The sequence below is a fragment of the Alligator sinensis genome, unplaced genomic scaffold, assembly GCF_000455745.1.
Source record: "Alligator sinensis unplaced genomic scaffold, ASM45574v1 scaffold2249_1, whole genome shotgun sequence".
Taxonomy (NCBI): domain Eukaryota; kingdom Metazoa; phylum Chordata; order Crocodylia; family Alligatoridae; genus Alligator; species Alligator sinensis.
Window position 1 is genome coordinate 19,998 of NW_005843105.1, and position 15,137 is coordinate 35,134.

Consider the following 15,137-nt stretch of genomic DNA (forward strand, 5'->3'; position numbering starts at 1 on the left):
CCCCGCACGGCGCCGCCCGCTGACCTGGGAGCTCAGGCCGCCTCGGGCACCGCCCGTCCAGCCGGGCCGCAAGCGGGCCGGCCCCCTTCCTTCCCGGCCTCGGGTACACCGGGGGCGGTGCCGTCCCGTCTCGGGGAAAACCGGGCTTCCTGACGAGGCCAAGGCTCCTGCTGCCGAGTAGGGAACGGAGATCTCCTCTCTACCGCCTCACCCCAGCACTTCGTGCTCGGCTATTCCCCCAACTTTGTTCCGCCCGTCCAGCCGGGCCGCAAGCGGGCCGGCCCCCTTCCTTCCCGGCCTCGGGTACACCGGGGGCGGTGCCGTCCCGTCTCGGGGAAAACCGGGCTTCCTGACGAGGCCAAGGCTCCTGCTGCCGAGTAGGGAACGGAGATCTCCTCTCTACCGCCTCACCCCAGCACTTCGTGCTCGGCTATTCCCCCAACTTTGTTTTTGTGCATTCTTCCTCTAATGCGAAGCAGCCGCCTCGGCACAAGCTCCAGCTGGACTTACTCGCCCTTAACCCTCGAGTTCACAAAGAATGATTTGTGCTCCAAAGCGCAAGTGCAGGTTTGCTGGAGGAGCCACTGCCACCAGGCCTCGGAAATTCACCTTAATTCGCACCAAAGTCAAATTCCCCACTTCCTAGACTACACAGCTCCCAGGGACCGCAGGGGACATCAGGACATCCCAGGTCTGAATAATCAGGAGAGGAGGCTGCATCTGGGGCAAGCGGCACCCCGAGCAGGGCAGAGCCCAGGCGCGTGCTGCTGCCTGGGGAGGGCAGGGAATTAAAAACGGGGTGTCTCTAGCAGCTGCTCTCCCGAGTCGGTAAAGAGAAACACAAAGCAGCTAAGCCATGCTCAGCACCGAGCGCCGCACAGGTTTGCCCCTCCCTGGAAGGAAAGGGGCTCTCGGGTTTGCTCCCTTGGGGGCAGATGCAAGTCCAGGCCCGCCTGCTGTCCTCGTTCCACATCCTCTCCCTACCATCGCGGGGAGGGAAGAGCCGGAAGCACTGATACTTGGGCAAACAGCACAGGCCCCATTCCTGCAGCCTGGAGCCCTGCCTGCAACTACAAAGCTCTTCCCAAGCCGCTCCAGGTCAAGCCTTTCCATCTGAGCTGAAGCAATACCTCCCCCGCGGCAGAGCAGTTCAGTGAAGCCTCCCGTTTGTGGAGAGCTTTTGAATGGGAAGGGGAGGGCCAAGAATTTAACACTCGGGGCAACTTCATAGGTTCGGTTTGTTCTTTAGCTTATCTTCAAACTCCCTTTTCCACTTAAAGCTACAACCACCAGAGGCCTGGCCTGCTGCACTGCATCACCCACCCTTTGTGCAAGTAGAAAGATGGGGAGGGAAGGGGCAGAAAACACTGCCCTTGGACTGCTTCTCTCTCAATTTCCCTTTGAAAACAAGACTAGAAAGTATGCACAAGTCAGCTTTCCCAAGCTGCAGCTGCCGGTGATCACAAGCCCACTGCCCCCGTTCCTGTGAACTGGGGAGGATGCTGTTTTCAAAACTTCTGAGTTTTTGGGACAATGCCCTGGTTTGGTGCCTACAGGGGACCACAGCTTTGGCTGAACAAGTCTGAGGACTGCTGGGGCAGCCTCTAGGCAGCTGCAAGGGAGTGAAAATGGAAACGTGCTCAGTGTCTTAACCCAACATTAAGCTGCCAGAATTCTTAGCCTGGTTATTTTAGCCCCCACCCCAAGGACAGTCCCACACCACATCTACAAGAGGTTGTCTGATGCTGAGCAGGGAAAGCAGGTGTCCCCAGGAGTCGTGTCACCCGCGCTCAAGGGAGTGCAACCTGGACACATTCACCAACAGCTGGCTCCACCCCCACCCCCACATCGCCCATCCTGAAAGTTCCTCCTCACTGGCAAGAAAGCTGACTCTGAAATCCAGACTGTCTGTTCCCCTTCTGCTTTTTTCTATGATCTACTTGTGTCAAGTCCATGGGGCTGCAGTCAAGACAACTCTACCACCGCCCTTGCCTGCTTACAGCAGGCATTGTGCACAGACCTAAAGTGAAGACACTCCAACACATGAACAGGGCAATGCCTCAGCCAGTGTCCTTTTATAATACTCTTTATTTGATTAAAGAATCTGTATTCTTGGTGTACACTGGAATGTGTTCTATTCCCTAGGTCATTATTAAACAGGGTTACAAAACTTTTTTTTTTTTTTTTTTTTAAATATGACCCCGAAAGTAATTTAAGAAAAATGCTCGTTTGATGTTTGAAACTAAACTGGACTCCATTTTTAAAATCATACAGACAAGCAACTCTTGAACACAACTGAATTAATAAGATTCATTGTCTACTTAACTACGGAACAGGGCTTGTTTCCCCTCCCCCAGAACACATCACCCTCCCATGGAAAGAACAGAGGTTACAGTTCCTTGCTGATGTTATTAAGGGACAGGAGAAGAGACCGCTAACTTCTTTGGCAGATGACCCTGCAAGCACTGGTGTGCATAGACTAACAGATGCTCACCGCGGAACACCGTACACAAGCTGTTTGTGAGCAATCACATCCTGTCACCCACAAACCAGCTCCTGCACCGTGTTCACTCAGAACTTTGGGGTCTTGTTACGAGTTCCTGTGCAGTTGTGTGATGAGCCAGTCACTCCCTAGATGTGGTCAGGCTGAGACCCGCCCCCCGTGTCGCAGCCCAAATCAAGCAGGGGAGAGGTGCTCTGAAGGGAGGACGGCTTCCCCACAGATGGGGCAGGCAGTGATCATCAAGTCAAGCAAAGACATCCCTACTTTACAGTGCCAGCTGACAAGGCTAGGCACAGCCCTTGCTCCACAAGAGCAAAACTCAGAAGCACTCCCAGATCTTTCACTCCTACCAGAAATCTCTGGGCTGGAACCAAGGCTTCCCTCCTCCTCTGTCACTAAGTGCCAAGAAAACTATACTCTAACAGGGGCCCAAGCAGACTAGAAATTCAGAATTACTCAAGCCACTGAACAAAACCACCTCCATACCCACTTACAAACTACTCAGGAATAGGAAAATGCCCAATTTACTTTGAAAGCCTCAAATGAATCAGGACAGGTCACAAAGATGGTTCATCTAGACAGGTGAAATTGTTTTAAGCATTTGCCCCACGTGCAACAGGAGACAGCAACAGAGAATTCTGGCAGAGATGCTTCGGGACACTTCCTCCCCTGCAGCTGGAATTAACTGCACTCCAGGTCAAGGCACATGGGCTCGCTGGGACAGCTAGCTGAATGGCAGGTCTATCGCCTGGAAGCAGAGCTGAACGGACAGCAGGGTTGACCATTAAGTCCCCACCTTTCAAAACCAAGGCCTGATTAGATCCTTTGTCTAGCAGCGACGGAACAGGGGCCCATGTAGAGAACATCTTAATACCAGTCTGAATGACTGTAAGCAAGGGCTGAAGGCAGTGGAGAAATTAAAATGGCAAGACTCACAACCCCCCCCAAAACAAACAAACAGAACACACGAAACCAAAAAGGAAGCCAAAGATCTAAAATTACATTCTGGGACTGAGCTCTAGCCAGTTGAATGGGAGAAAGTAAAGGGAGGTGGCAGAGCCAGGGATCTGTATGGAGATCCTGCTTTCTTGCTGGCCTGAAAATCTGCCAAAGAAGTTTGCAGTCTTCCCCCAGTGATTATGCCAATTCTCTGCCAAAGTCCATCTGTGACCCAGGACGCTGCAGGTAGGCAGACAGAGTCATGTGTCCTAGCAGAGAGGGCTGTGGCGTTCCAGACGGTCATAGTAATCTTCAGCCGTTTTTAATTTAAAAATTTCCTTTGCAACCCCTGCTACTGGCGTTACAGGATTTCATATTTGTCCACCAAAAAGGTGGTCTCAGTGGAAAACCTCACAGGGCTGTTCCCATCTACCTGGGTCACTTTGGTAACCTGCAGAGAGAACACACACCGTTAGTTCAACACTTCACATTCTGCCTCCAAAACACAAATTATACTGAGCTTTTAAATGAAGGTCAGGACAACCAAGTGACTTGGGGTGGATGGACAAATCCTCTCTCAGTCACTGGGTCAGCTTCAGCCTAAGTAGACATTGTCCTCTGTGGAGAAGAGCCAAAGACAGTTAAGCCATTTATGTCAACTATCATGTCCCTGTGCAGAGATGAGCTACCATGCCTGGGAAAGGCTGAAGGAGAGAAAACTCATGTTGCAGCTGCTCATTTGATCAGGCAGGAAGAGAGGTGCCCTTCAGACCCAAGCCCCATGTCCTCCCACCAGAATGGAATAAGCTTTCACATTACAAAACGGGATTTTCACTTGCTTCCAGTAATCGATACTGTGACCTTCTGTGGCAGACCACTTGTCAAAACACTTTGAGAAGGACCCCTTCACCCACTGCAGCACAGAGGCAAGTTTGACTGGTGCTTGGACCCTGGTGAAGAAGAATTCCAGATCCAACTGAAGGTGCAGAGCACGTTTCAGGGAACCCAGATGAAGTGACCTGTAGTGGCATTAGATTCAAACACCCCAGCTCACCAGAAGCCATTTTTAAGCTCTGGTGCCTAGGAGCACGCTGCCTTTTCTGAATGAGAAATTCACCACACTCAGAAAGCTCTTAGCTGGTTCCTGGGGATTCCCATCCAAATCTCAACTGCTGCAGCCCTGAGAGATGCAAGATGCCAGGCCTGCAGGCTTTCCCTATTACTGCTGCTGACTCTTCCAGGAATATCACATTGTGCTGAATAAAAGGCAGTGTCTGACAGCTCGCAGGGCCAGGGAAACAAAGAGGTTGTTTCTGGGGAAGATCAAAGGTAAAAATGGTTGATGGGGTGTCGGAGTATCTGGAGCAGACCAGGAGGGCGAAGCAGATGTGCGATACAACAAACAGGAAAGGGAAACTGGGGGCAGACAGTACTCCAGAATCTGTGACAGCTGCATGGGTGCCACGAAAGTTACCAGGCACTCCAAAGGCACCAGCCTACGACTGCTCAGCGTGTCACAGCACCCGCCTATTCCACGAGCTGCAGTGAGCTCCCACAGAGAGCCCCCCGCCCAGCTCGGCACTACAGGCACAGGCAAGGGGAACCATACCTGGATGTTGCAGTAATTCTTTTTTGAGATGAAGGAAACTTGCACTGGGAAAAAGTCATTGGGCTGCCCAGCTATGCTGAACTCCAGGCTGCCGCTTTTGTTTTTGGCATCTATCACTGGCAGGCACCACTCGAGGAGATTCCTCCGGCTGTCATGGCGATACTCTCCGTCAATGTCCCCAATTACAGGGGCACCAACACCGGACCTTTAGCAGACAAAGAGAAGCTGCGTGTTAGCGCTGCCTGCCTAGGTCCTATACACATCACATGAATAGGGACCTACCTAATCATGGTTTTGTGGAAACAGTGAAAGAGAGCATGGTCCACATTGGCTGCGATTCCCCATGAAAAACCAACCAAAACAAGTAGTAGCAAGGTAGACTGAGTGACGATGCCCTTCCGCCAATCAATGGCAAGGGACAGGGCCACTGGGACCTCTCCACCTACCAGTGACAAGGGGCAGGGCCACTGCAAAATGGCCATGAAATCTGCTTTGCGCACTGTGAGCGAACCGTGCAAAACCCACTGTCTCACCACAACTTAGGTAGGTCCCTACACATGAATGCCATGCCTTCCTGTGCCACCTCCAGAAATTCTTGAGGAGCAAGGCACCCAAAGTCCATTTAAAAAGACATGCTGAGCTCTCAAATCCTACTTACGGCAATGGGATTGTGATGACCACATCATTTAGTTCTAGGCTCTCCTCTTGTAGTTCATATTCAATGTTAACATCACAACCATTCCCACTCTCTGACGGCCAGCAGTTAACTATGGGCACAAACACAGCGCATTGGATCACATGAGCTCATTACATAGGGACATACCTAGCAAAGAGACATACTTATAAATGGGTGGACAACCAATGCAGGCACCCAAGCGCTGCCAGCCACCTTACAAATGGCAGGGCATTAAGCATGGCGACATCTATGGCATTATTAGAAATACCTGCCAATTAGCTAGGGTGATTAGCATGGAAAGAAGAAGATGCACCAAAACCACGGCATTTTCCCTTAGACGACGACAACGTTTAACTGCAAACAACCTGCAGAAGCAGTTTCCTATAAAAACCAGATACACCCTGACAACCTAGGGCCACACAATCAGCCTCTTCAGTTCATGCTTCCGTGTCCAACCTGAGAAAGGCCATGCACAGAGGTGCACTCACTTGTTAATGGAATGAAAGACTCTTCTGTGGTCTGCAACCGCCATTTCAGCACGCCAACATCACTGTTAATAGGGAACGATTTCTCAGGGTTCTTCAAACCAATCTGTGATTCTGCAGTAAACAGTTTCTTGTCCACGTTCGGGTGGGTCTGAAATGGAGAAGGTGCCAGGCTGGGTTAAAGCAGTTTTAATTCAGAGACCACAGCTGCACAGTCCTGCTGGGACATGCTCCACACCCAGGAATCCTCCTTCCCAAATCCTGCACACACCACAGATCCCATCTACTCAGCAATACAAAATGCTGTCCAAGAAACTGATGGCAAGGTTCCCTCCAAGCTGCCTCCCCTGCACTGCCATCCTTTTAAAGGGACCTGAGGGCTTTGTTTTTTGATGGGTTTTTTTTGAACAGAACAAATTTTAGTGAAGCTTAAAATCTGCAGGAGTGTTTCCTTTAAAAAATCAACTCTGACTGAAACTTATTTTAAACTAATCACAGAATATTAACACATTTCACTGGTTAGCGTGTAGGTTACATTGGAAGAACAGGAACTGCCATTGGGTTTGATTCTATCTTCAGTCTCTCAAGGTGGAGGACAGTGTCAGGAAAGTCCTTGGGGGGCCTGCCCTAGGCAAAGCGACAGGGACTTACTTTACTAAACCAGGGGACCCCCAGCCAATTAAGCAGTTGCATCAACTTTGTAGGATTCTGTAACAACCCTCAGCTGGGTAGATTATAGAAGCTACAAAGGACATATGAAATGGAGAAATCTTCATGGCTCAACATGCTACATGGACCTGGAGAAGAGAGGAAAGGGTTAATGTGCAAAAGCCTCCAAAGTCTATACTACTGACTGCAACTGCAAACAGATGCTAGCAAGCGTGTTGAATACTTGACAGCAATGGCAGGGCAAAGTCAGCCTGGAAAGGGAGCAGCTTCTTGGCGGATTTGTTTCACTCTACACTAGCTGCAGGTAATTCAATACAAACACAGAGCATGCAGAACAGGCTCATGCAACAGCTAACGTCAAGCAAAGAACTGTGATTGCTGCAAAGTCCAAGGGATATGAAGGACACGCCCATATGCATCCCTGAATAGATAAGGCTGTGAAAGGAGAAGATAAGCACAAGGAACTGGATTTCCAAGTGAACTTCAGTCTCCATGCATGTGATCTGGCCCATCACCTGTGCTGCGATCACATTTGCTGTCACTGTTGCCATTTTCAATGCATCTGCTGAGAAGACGTCAACAAAAATACACAGCACGGAACACAGTACACCATGTTTCCAAAGCTGCCAGGAATACTCGGAGGCCAGCGGCACAAAGCACATACAGACATCAGCACCAGTCAGCCTTACCTGTAGCTGAACCCCCCTCTTGTCTTCATTTTCTACATGAAGGCGAATCCGTGCAAACTTTTCTTCCAAGATCCTCAGCATGATCATGCCATGCAGCTCCATGTTTTGTAACCCGCCATCACGGCCACAGGTCAGCGAGATTTTCTCCTCAATTTTCATATGCACACTAGAAAGAAGCAAAAGCCCAATACTCAAATGCCACAAAAGTAGGTAAGCTTATGTACTGCATCACCATCACACTTTGTTTCTGGCCACTTCCACAGTCAACAGGTGGTAAAATTGAAAGGATGCAAAGAAATGCAACAGCAACGGTTAAGGAGTGGAACAGACAAATGTCCCAAACAGCTCAGCTAACAGCTGGTAAGCCTGGGGTGGAAAAGATGGCATGGCAGGTATCAATCTGTTTGGAATAATGAACACTCCAGCAAAGAATTATGAGGAAGGGAAACTTAAAGGTCAAATATCTTGAAAAATCCCCAGAAGGTCAGAGTTAAAATGTTCAGGATTACCTTAGTCATCGGGGTGAAAGTTTTACAGATTTTTTTTTTATTTTAAGACTCCAAATCCTAACTGCTCAAGTCATTTTTGAAAATGGAGTTTAAGCTTTTATGTCATTTAGGCACCTCTGATAATTTCACTTAAGACTAAAAGGACCGACTCTAAAGGTCAGCATGCAGGATCTGAATGTGTGGAGAAACCCACCCTGTCAAATAAAGGGAAGAGCTTGGCAGATCTGAAAGCGGCACTGTTATGGTCTAGGGCAACACCTACCTCTCAACATTAATTGGTGGAGCAACTTTAGCTGCCTCTGTAGAACGTTTGCCAACCGAGGAGGTCATGATATTTTCTCCTTCTGATTTCAATTTGTCCACAAAGTTGTCCACCTCCTTCCCTTTAGCTCCGAGCTTCAAAGCCTTGCTGGGACCTGTCGGCCTAAAGAACAAAGGAAATAAGATACAACTGTTTCCGGGACAACTACAACAGTTGAGACTAGGCCATACCAATGTCACCATTCACCTTTGGAACTTTTCTCAAGGTAAATGGAGCACAAGAACCGTCTTGTGCGTAAGTACTGAACTGGAACTGTGCTTCCAGCACTACCAGCTCTTTTGTCACCAGTAAGTCATGAAATCTGCAGCTCTGTTCCTCATGTGTGTAACAGGAATAAACACCATTCGCCTGTCTCCCAGGTGTGCTAGCCAGGAGAAATTTAACATGTATGAGGTAGCATGTGTGACATCCACCCAACTGTGTAAGAGAGGTCCCTGGCTTTATGAAAGTGCTCAGTGTTTATTTCAGCAGCCCACTGGGAAATTTGGTGCCTCTGCGCTGCCTGGCAGCTGCACAGAGACACCCTGGTAAGAGAAGGGCACATACGCAATACCAAGAGCTGGACTGAAATCTCATAACCCCCAAAATTCAGGCACGAGCTTAAGTGGCAGCAAGGCAATATTTCCACCAGCTGGCAGATAATGCTAGCGACCATGCCCAGAAATTCTGTGCACTTTCAGCATCCCTCTGTATCATTCAGTTTCATGGTTAGTAGGATCGGAAGGGACCTGAGCAGATGATCAAGTCTGACCCCCTGCCTGGGCAGGAAAGGATGCTGGGGTCAAACGACCCCGGCTACGTGATTATCTAGGCTCCTTTTGAAGACCCCTAGGGTAGGAGCAAGCACCACTTTCCTTGGAAGTTGGTTCCAGATCCTAGCCGCCCTGACTGTGAAGTAGTGCTTCCTGATGTCTAGCATGAACCTAATCTTAGTCAATTTATGGCCCTTATTCCTAGTTGCTCCTGGCAGTGCTTGGGGGAACAGGGACTCTCCCATTCCCTGCTGGTCCCCCCTGGTAAGTTTATAGGCAGCCCCCAGATCCCTTCTCAGCCTTCTCTTGTGGAGGCTGAACAGGTTCAGGTCCCGTAGCCTCCCCTCGTAGGGCTTGCCATGCTGCCCCCGATCATGTGGGCGGCCCTCCTCTGGACCCTCTCCATGCTGGCCACATCCCTCCTGACGTGCGGCACCCAGAACTGGATGCAGTACTCCAACTGTGGCCTGACCAGTGTCACATAGAGGGTGAGGATCACCTTCTTGGACCTGCTTGTGATGCATCTGTGGATGCATGACAAGGTGCGGTTAGTCCTACTGACCACATCCCCACACTGGCGGTCCATGTTCGTCTTGGAATCAATGACTCCAAGATCCTTTTCTGCCTCTGCACTGACAAGAAGGGAGTTCCCCAGCCTGTAGGTCTGCTGCTGGTTCTTCCTCCCCAGGTGCAGCACCTTGCACTTGTCAGTATTGAATCCCATCTTGTTCTCAACCGCCCACCCCTGTAGCCTATTCAGATCTAGTTGTAGCCTGTCCCTCCCTTCTAGCTTGCCCACCTCTCCCCACATCTTAGTGTCATCTGCAAATTTGAACAAGGTGCTTTCACCCCCTTGTCCGTTGCTGATGAAGATGTTAAACAGCGCAGCCCCGAGGACCGAGCCCTGGGGGACCCCACTGCCCACATCCCTCCAGGTCAAAAATGACCCATCCACCACCACGCTCTGGGTGCGGCCCTCCAGCCAATTTGCAACCCATCTGACTGTTGGCATCAACACCACAGTTGCCCAATTTTTTAATGAGACTGGGGCAAGAGACAGTGTCAAAGGCCTTCCTGAAGTCCAGAAAGACTACGTCCACCGTGACACCTGCATCTAAGGATTTTGTGACCTGGTTGTAGAAGGCCACCAAGTTGGTGTGACACAGGGGTGGGTAAAATGCGGCCCGCAGGCCAGATGTGGCCCACCAGGCCATTCTATCCAGCTTGTGGGGCCCCTAAAAAAATTTAGAAAATGAATATTTATCTGCTCCTGGCTGCCTGCCATGCAGCCCTCAATGGCTTGCCAAAACTCACTACGTGTCCCTTCGCCCAAAATAGTTGCCCGCCCCTGGTCTGACAGGACCTGCCCCTAATGAACCCATGTTGGTTTCATCCATCTAGAAAACACAACCTCCAGACAACCAAAAATCAACATTTTAACATGTGGTCTACAACATCCTTTGCATTGCTAACGCATCTGAACTACCCAAAATAATTTCCTACCTGGCTGGAGCCGGTGCCACCTTGGGCTTTTCTGTTTCAATAATGGTCTCCGTGATCATGGCCGCAGTTGTGCCCCCGGACACAGCCGAGCTGCCAAACCCACCAAAGCCCGGTGCTTTTTTGCCTTGTCTCTCTGCATCTCTTCGGGCCTGCTGCAGCTCCTTGGCTTTACGACGCATCTCAGCCTTTGCCTCACGCTCTTGGGTCTACAGGAAAAGACAGAGGGCTGTCTAAGTCTTTAAGAGTTTGGTTTGTTCCACACAGCAAAGCACATTACTGAAGTCTGTTTACACTTGTACAGCCATGATGACAAAAAACAGGATGGAGGAAGAACAGTTTTGAAAGTGCCATGGTGATTTGATGAATGAAAAATTAAGTCATAATCAAACCTGAACAATCACCTTCACAATTAAGAAAGCTGCAATTGATGGGCCCCTGACAGACTATTTTATTTAAAGTAAATTGGATTTGAAGTTCTCAGCCTACCTCTCTGACTGCTCGGAACACCTTTTCTTCATGCGAATCCATTTCTGTGAAAGTCCGAATTTGTGCCAGGTTCACGTTCTCGCGGTACCCGAGGGCAACAATCTCATCAAAGGCAAAAATCAGGTCAAAGCAGTGCTCAGAGATCTCATTCTCCTCCAGAGCCCGGCAGTACTCAGGGATCTGAAGACAGAGAGAGAACAGCAAAAAAGGAGACTTCACAGGTTAAGTTGCGCTAAGTTGCTCCTCCCACCACACTACAGAGCAACCTTATCTTGGTGCTGAACCCTGGCACAAGGGCTGGACATCATTTATATCATACTCTGAGGGCCTGAGTGAGACTGAAGTGGCAGAGAGGCTTTACACAGATCTGTTACTGAAGTCATTTCCACCCCCAGGACATTGTTTCTGTGACCCAGCCTTAAGTGACCCCAAAATGCCAGACCAACACTTCTTTAATGCCATAATTCCAGTTCTTCCACTTGCTATCCAAGCCAGTTTTCACAGCACTGGAAATAAGCAAAGTGTGGTGATAAGCTGCATGATTTAATAAGTTGCTGAAGACTTTTTAAAAGACTAAATGGAGCTATAATCCTCTGGTTCAGTGACCTTGTAATCCACAGAAGCCTGAGCAGATACTAGATCCTGGGCTGTGCTAAGAGATAGCCAAGACAGCTCCAGAAATTAGTTGGCTGATGGACAATTATAAAGCTTTATAAAGACAACACTTTGAATACATATGCAAAGAGGTTTTTAAAATAGCATTACTAGTATAGCAAGAACATGCAGTAAATTCTGTTCACACCATTTTACTTTAATAGCTGGTATGAGGGTTTTATTTAGAGCTCTACACACTTATTAGCTTCTTATCTTAGTGGAAGAGTAGCTTGTTTTTGTTTACATCTCAACTAAAACTCAGTGTGTGTCCTACTTGGGCCAGGGTTAGTACAAGAGCTCGCAGGAGCAGGCTCATTAACAGAAACAGGCCACAGAACAATCAGATTGTTTTAAGAAGGCAGAGTACTGCAGGAACAGCTCTCCAATGCAGCACCTCCTAACACTGTTCTTCCAGGTCAAAGAGCTTACAAGGTTTGTACTAAGCGACCCAGAAGTAGTAGTAGTTACCACTCTGGAGAAGAGCCGGAGTGTTTCTAGGTCCTCTAGGATGTTGCTGTTCTTGGTGGTGATCAGAACCATGTACAACTTCTCCATTGGCTGATACACATAGCGCACGCTCTCCGTTTCCACAAATGTGTGCTGCTTCCCCGTGTTCATGAGCTTGGGGAAGGCTGCCAGCAGCCCCTCGATGCGGGTTCGAGTCATCTCCACGAACTGCCTCGAGACAATGGCCTTCCCTGCCTTTGTGCAAACAGCTGCTGCCAACAGCACCTGCAGCAAATACAAGCATCGTTACTACCACTCAGCAGGCAAACAGATTTTCTGGGCAAGTGTCTTCTGAACAGTACTGGTCTATCTGTGAGGAAAGGTCTCTGACCAAAGGTTTGGTTTCTGCATTCCTCTGTGTGGTGCCCAGCACACCTAGCGCTCAATGAAGAAAGTATTTACATGCCCCTATTTGGCACAGCAACATGAACCCTCACAGGAGGGACCCAAACCTGTGTTCCTCTTGAGACATGATCCAACCCACCTTCCCTTTTCCTTTCTCCTCCCACCCCCCAATCCAGTTCACAACACAGCTCAGCCACCCGCAGTTCTACGCAGGCGTTCACTGCAAAATAAGATTCACACATGTAAAAGGCAGCAAATGCCACCTGCTAGGGCAAAGGAACTTGTATCATTAACAGTCTTCAGCTGTTGAACCAATAGCTCATGCATAGATAGGCAAGGAATCATTGTCCAAGGAAGCGCGAATGGCAAAACAGCACTACAAAAATATTAACCTTCTATAAAGCTGTTGCAGTAGCTTGGACGTTATTACTGAACAAGTTCAAGTGGCATTTGCTACCTTTTATAAGCCTACAGTAGTATTATTAAATCAATCTGAGACTGGCTCAGGGTATTTCTCGGGTTCCACTGTGTGCGCGCATAAAGCTTCAGGTCACTTAGCCATCAGCTGTTACCTGAGCAATGTTGCTTTTTGCAGATGTGTTCATTTTTAACCACTGCAGGGATTTTAGCTCCAAAATTTAGCTTCTGGACCTTCTTTTTACTGAGCTTATTTTCAAATGGTTTTTTTAGTGGCCTGAGGAACTACACTGCAACTTTGTGGTACTGAAGGAATGCCAAGGCACAGAACTAATCAAAAACTCAAAGCTGAGTGCCACTGTCCAAACCAAATGAAATGCAAAAATACAAAGGCAACAGATAATAGCAGGAAGTTACAAAACTGCTTTTAAACTGAGATTACAACAAGCGTTAACAAATGAGGGAATGTCTTTAACTACTGTTCCTCTCTACAGGGCCCATTTCAAAAGTCAGCTATGCTTGTACTGGATTTGTTAATAAAATATTAAACAGGACATTAATGCAGCTCACAGAACGCTCCACTGGACTTTTCACAGATACTGTCATGAAAACAGTAATATGAAATGTGGCGAAATAGTGACTCCAAACGTTTCCTTCTGAAAGAATTTACTTCCACTTGAACGATCAAAGTTTTACAAAGACTTCACCATTTTTTCTTTACTTAGGGCTCTTTGGTAATGAGACAAATACTGGCAACTATCAAATAGACCTATTTGAGACATCAGTCCAACACGCGGCCATAAGTTCTCACTGTATGGGCTCCCAGAGCTGGACGGGGTGTGTGGATGCCTTGAATGAACTGCTTAAATCCTCTCCAGGCTACAACAGCTTTATAGCAGAGCAAATCCCTTGTGAAAAAACAGGCAGAAGTGAGCCTCGTGCACTTGCCCTTGTCCGCGGGGCTCAGAGACCAGCTCCACAAACACGTTTTGCATCACTAACAAGACACTCTGCTATCAGGAGCACCCCTGTACAGAAGGGGACAGCCAGCCTAGGTGGGACCGGAGGCTCCCAGCAGATAAAGACTGCTGACTACAAATGGAAGAGGCAAAAGGAGGACTCCACAAGAGACGAGACTCTGGACCATCAACTCACCTGATGGAAGAGGTGGACAGGTGATGGATTACTTGTGCCAGGTAACAGACACATTAGAGGTTATGAAGCCACAGGAACCTGACCCATTATCAATCTTAAAGGGCCTTTAAACTACAAAGCATTTGATCCAAGTTTATATGAGGGAGGCAGAGCTCACGCGTACAGGTAAGAAGTGATGATGTGTCACTGCCACATCCTGATCACTGACAGAACGAATTCGCAACAACAGAACCACTTCCTAGACATGGAAAACAGAAATCAAACCAACGCGATTCAGGCTTGAACACGTTCCACAGCTGAGCGAGACTCCGTGGCTCCGGACATTGACCTATTCGTCTTGATTCGACACAGGCAGTATCCCCATAAGTGTGTCAGGAGGGGGGGAGGGGAGCCGCTGGGTGCCTACCACCAGCGAGGCCATTAGTCTCTACCCTGCAAAGATCAGAATGATAAAAATCCTGTTTCCCAAACGTTCGACCAACACACACAATTTGGGCCCAGACTCCCCAGAAAGATCCTGCACGCGAAGATATGACGACCCGTCATCTGCGGCAGCCTGCAAGAAACGTCTTTGTCAATTCAAGGCAGCCCGAGGTAGCGAGGGGCAGATCCCGCTTGGATTCCCGGGGCGAGACGGAAGGCGTACAACGCACGCCGCCGCCCGAGCCGGGCTCCGCGGGACGCTGCACGGACCGGCTCCAGCAGCCGCCGCGCTACGGGCGCTTCACGGCCTCGCTTCTGCTGCCTAAACAATGACCTCCCTCGGGCGGAAACCAGACCGGACTAAGGATACGCCGCGCACAACTACTGCTGAAGTGCTTTCCTCCCGGCCTCAGACAGCCGGGCCCCGCCATGGCTTTGAGGAGCGCCCGCCCGCCCGCCCGCCAGCCAAGGGAGGGGAAGGGGAGTGGCGCGGC

The 15,137-nt window shown here is 49.2% G+C and overlaps 1 protein-coding gene across 1 annotated transcript; it reads right to left on the minus strand.

Moving 5' to 3' along the window:
• Positions 1-2,070: 2,070 nt before the first annotated feature.
• Positions 2,071-14,985, minus strand: ARCN1 (archain 1). Its single transcript, XM_014526666.2, has 10 exons — positions 14,221-14,985; positions 12,265-12,528; positions 11,143-11,322; positions 10,657-10,862; positions 8,342-8,503; positions 7,571-7,736; positions 6,216-6,363; positions 5,710-5,818; positions 5,052-5,256; positions 2,071-3,893 (listed from the first exon to the last, which is right to left on the minus strand). The coding sequence occupies exons 1-10, from the start codon at positions 14,272-14,274 to the stop codon at positions 3,804-3,806; spliced, it is 1,584 nt and encodes a 527-aa protein (XP_014382152.2). The 5' UTR covers positions 14,275-14,985; the 3' UTR covers positions 2,071-3,803.
• Positions 14,986-15,137: the final 152 nt, after the last annotated feature.